The 4,296-nt window shown below is 36.8% G+C and overlaps 1 protein-coding gene across 1 annotated transcript; it reads left to right on the forward strand.

Annotated features, from left to right (window-relative positions):
- The first annotated feature begins 2,971 nt into the window (after positions 1-2,971).
- On the forward strand, positions 2,972-4,016 carry LOC124243858 (olfactory receptor 2A2-like). Its single transcript, XM_046669923.1, has one exon. It carries the CDS (start codon positions 2,972-2,974, stop codon positions 3,902-3,904), a length of 933 nt encoding a protein of 310 aa, XP_046525879.1. The 3' UTR covers positions 3,905-4,016.
- Positions 4,017-4,296: the final 280 nt, after the last annotated feature.

The following is a 4,296-nucleotide window of genomic DNA, read 5'->3' on the forward strand; positions in this document are numbered from 1 at the left end:
AGAAACACCAACAAATGTCACATTACATTGTGTCAATTCCTTGAATTAGAAGCAAGATACCTCAGGTAGGAGGTGGAATAAGATAATAAGAATAAGAAAGAATTTCAGCCATAAACCAAGTAGCTCCACACATTATATGTCTAGTTGTGCTTAAGATTTGTGAGATATTAATTTCAATTTAATATTTTTCTTCTTTCTCAGTATCTAATATCAAGCTGAGATAAGAATGAACCAAAAGAGGCTGATATTCAGCAGGCTTTCACCAAAGTGCTAAAAGATGCTCAAGGCCCCTTTGGGAAGCGGCATGAGAGGAGCAGCCATAAAAGTGGGACAACCTCATAGGAAAGGGGAACTTGGGCTTATAGAGTTGAGACTAAGTTACACACTCGTTCCCACTGGGAGGTCCTCACAGAGATAAGTCTTCATACATCTGGGTTTTATGCTTGTTTGATTTTTAGATGATTAGAGATAGAAATGTACATAAACATAGAGACATAAATTGTGTGATCGATTTGACCAGGCACTTTCAAATCTCAGAATTTATTATGAGGATTCATGAAAGAATATATAAGTATAAAATTTAATCACTGAAGCATTATATTGTACAAACCTAATAACATAATAAGTAAATTAAAATATTTGTATTCAAAGAAATAGTATGAAGCTGTTCAAAGTATGTTGCAGAGAAATATTTTGACATGGAAAATTATTCCTAATATGTTTCTAAATGAAATAAATAGGTAAACAGGGAACACTGTTTGATATACTTTTTTAATTCATGATATGCATGAAAATAGATTTACAGTAAAAAGGTATTACTATACATACAAATTATTAACAATAATCATCTGTGATTGTATGTTTCAGGGCATCTTTAGGTTTTTAAATAGAGTTTCATAATGTTTTTCTAAGAAGATTTTGAAACTTGATGTCAGAAGCTCATTCAAGGTAGGTACCACATTATTCACACAATGAACTACACTCTTAAAACTTGAATCTCTAAATTTAAAAGGTTCAAGAGTCTGTAATTTTCTAAACAGGAATAAAAGCAAGAAAATAATATAAACTTGATAATAAGGTGCTAGTTACAAAAATACATTGTGCCTGAAAAGAAACTACTGAATAATATCAAGACCTCTTTCTTCAATGCTCATGTTGATTTAGTGAAATAGATTTGACTCCATACAGGAAGTCAGTTAAGATACATTAGATTTTCAGAAGTAATTACACAAATTTATTTTTTCCTATAACAACGTGTACACCTTCCCAAATTAGATGCTCTTCCTTTCAAAGACGACATTAGAAATTTGGCAAAAATCATGATAAAAATATAAACTAGTAAAATTCAGATATCAGTTTATGTGATTCTTCATTAAAAGTAATCAGACTTCAGCTGCCCCATGGCCGAGTGGTTAAGTTCGCGCGCTCCACTTCGGCAGCCCAGGGTTTTGTTGGTTCGGATCCCAGGCAAAGACATGGCATGGCTCACTAGGCCATGCTGAGGAGACTTCCTACATAGCACAACCAGAGGCACTTATAACTAGAATATACAACTATGTACTGGGGGGCTTTGGGGAGAAGAAGGAAAAAAAACAAAAAGGATCGGCAACAGATGTTAGCTCAGGTGACAATCTTTAAAAAAAAAGTAATCAGACTTTTTCTAGAAATGGCTGTGTCCATAACTGAAGTGGACAATGTACAAGAAGAGCTTGAAACATCTTATTATATCAGAAGTAAGGAAGTACTCAAAAATTATGGGAACATGTATAACAGGACAAAGGAGTAAGCTTGGAGGATTGATAAAGAGGACAATTAAGCATGTAATGATGATAAATAATTGTAATCTCTTGACAAAAAAAATTCATGAGTCAATATTGATAAATGAGAGGAAGATGATAGACACAGCTACATAGAGATAAATAGATGATTGGTAGATAGAGCCTTTCCTCATACTGAAATTGACACTGAATAGATATAAAAGCAATGAAGGAGTTAGAACCACATTGTGCAATAACAATTACCAGTAATTGAGTGAAGCAAGATAATCAATGGATGCTGAAATTAGTGGCCAAAAGCTTTATGAGGAACAGAATATTTATATATTAATTTTAATGGGTGCTCCAGAAATAACATTAGGAAAAGAATAATGATTTTATAATGGAGAAACTTGGAGGCACTATCTTCAACAAATGTTCCACGTTAGTGTCACCAATAATGGGACAAATGAACATTATGCCCCAGCTCATGGAATACACTGAGGAGGATACTTGTTTTTCCTGCATAAAGTGAATAATACGAATGAAAAATGAGGAACTTTTTAAAATCCCAATTTGAAGAACATTCCACTACAGAACTGCTCTATACTCTTCAAAAAATCAGTGTCATAAAAGGCAAAGAAATGTTGAGTAACTGTTCCAGATGAAAGGAGACTGAAGATAAGTGACTTTAAATATCATATGTTTTCTTGCATTGGGTTCTGGATCGGGGGGGATAGGAGAAAGAATACGGTACATTAAAGAATTATCAGGACTATATTGCCTGATTTTCATAATAATATTGTGGCTAGGTTAGTGAATGACTTTGTTCTTGGTGAAAAAATGAGGAATTTGGGGGTAAATGGGCATCATGTCTACACTTTAATCTCAAATGGTTCTGGAAAAATTACGTATGTATAGAAAAAAGGGAATGATAAGACAGATATGAAAGAAATATTAAAATTTGTTCAATCGCGGTGAAAGTATATGGGAGCTCTTTGCATAATTCTTGACCCTTTTCTGTAAGTTTAAAATTATTTCATATTAAAACTTAAAGGATGTTGGTAACCAATTTTGGGGAGTAAAGGACAAGTTTACAAGTAGGGACAAGGATACAACCTTCCTCTGAGCTCATTGTGAGATAACTCCAATTTATGTTGATTCCCCAGCTCTGACCTTTTATCACATTTCAGTGCTTGACAAACTGTCATTAGGGAATGGGAAGCAACCAGTCATGGGTCACAGAGTTCGTCTTGGTGGGATTCGAGCTCAGTGCAGACGTGGAAGTGCTCCTCCTCTGGGTCTTCTCCCTCTTCTACATCTTCAGTCTCTTGGCAAATGGCGTGATCTTGGGACTCATCTGTCTGGACTCGAGTCTACACACCCCCATGTACTTCTTCCTCTCACACCTGGCCATCATTGACATGTCCTATGCTTCCAGTAACGTGCCCAAGATGTTGGCAAACTTAGTGAACCAGAATAGAACCATATCTTTTGTTCCCTGCATTATGCAGACATTTTTGTATTGGGGTTTTGCTGCTACAGAATGCCTGATTTTGGTGGTGATGTCCTGTGATAGGTTTGTGGCGATCTGCCACCCCCTCCAATACACTGTCATCATGAACTGGAGAGTGTGCATGGTCCTGGCTGTCTCTTCCTGGTCATGTGGATTTATTCTGGCTCTGGTACATGCAATTCTCCTCCTAAGGTTGCCCTTCTGTGGACCCCGGAAAGTGAACCACCTCTTCTGTGAAATTCTGTCTGTCCTCAAGCTGGCCTGTGTTGACACCTGGATCAACCAAGTGGTTATCTTTGCTAACTGTGTGTTCATCTTAGTGGGGCCTCTCTGCTCAATGCTAGTCTCCTACATGCGCATCCTCTGGGCTGTCCTAAAGATCCAGTCAAAGGAAGGCCGCACAAAGGCCTTCTCCACCTGCCTCTCCCACCTCTGTGTGGTTGGACTCTTCTTTGGCATCGCCATGGTGGTTTATATGGTCCCAGAATCCAATCAACGAGAAGAGCAGGAGAAAATACTGTCCCTATTTCACAGTCTGTTTAACCCCATGCTGAACCCCCTCATCTACAGCCTGAGGAATGCTCAGGTGAAGGGCGCCTTGTATCGAGCACTGCAGAAGAAGAGGTCCACTTGAAGGGTACAGAGAATGTTGTTTGATCAGGGATTTCCTTGTAAAATATGTGATTTGCTAATGCAAAAACTTAAAAAAAAATTCCCAAATAGAAGTTGATATAAAAATGGTAATTGCCCAAATTCTAACTCTCAAAATAAATCAAATTTCCATGGAAAAGCATATCTTCTAAACTTTACAGACCATGTAAGAAGATGAGAAGCTAAATTATCAGCATCCTTAATCTTTCTTTTAAGAAATATTGAATTGTCTTTATTTTTTAAGGCCAGGAATATTAACATACGGAGAAAATTTAAATATAAGCAAATGACATCAATGCCTTTCTCTGGCTTATGTATTTAGTCATCTGTGACTTCTTCTCACCTTGTGGTAGCTGGAAATAGTACAGTAAAATT

Source organism: Equus quagga, chromosome 8, assembly GCF_021613505.1.
Source record: "Equus quagga isolate Etosha38 chromosome 8, UCLA_HA_Equagga_1.0, whole genome shotgun sequence".
NCBI lineage: Eukaryota > Metazoa > Chordata > Mammalia > Perissodactyla > Equidae > Equus > Equus quagga.

Excerpts from the sequence above, each read along its gene's own strand:
- LOC124243858 (XM_046669923.1), top strand. The coding sequence starts at position 2,972 with ATGGGAAGCAACCAGTCATGGGTCACAGAGTTCGTCTTGGTGGGATTC.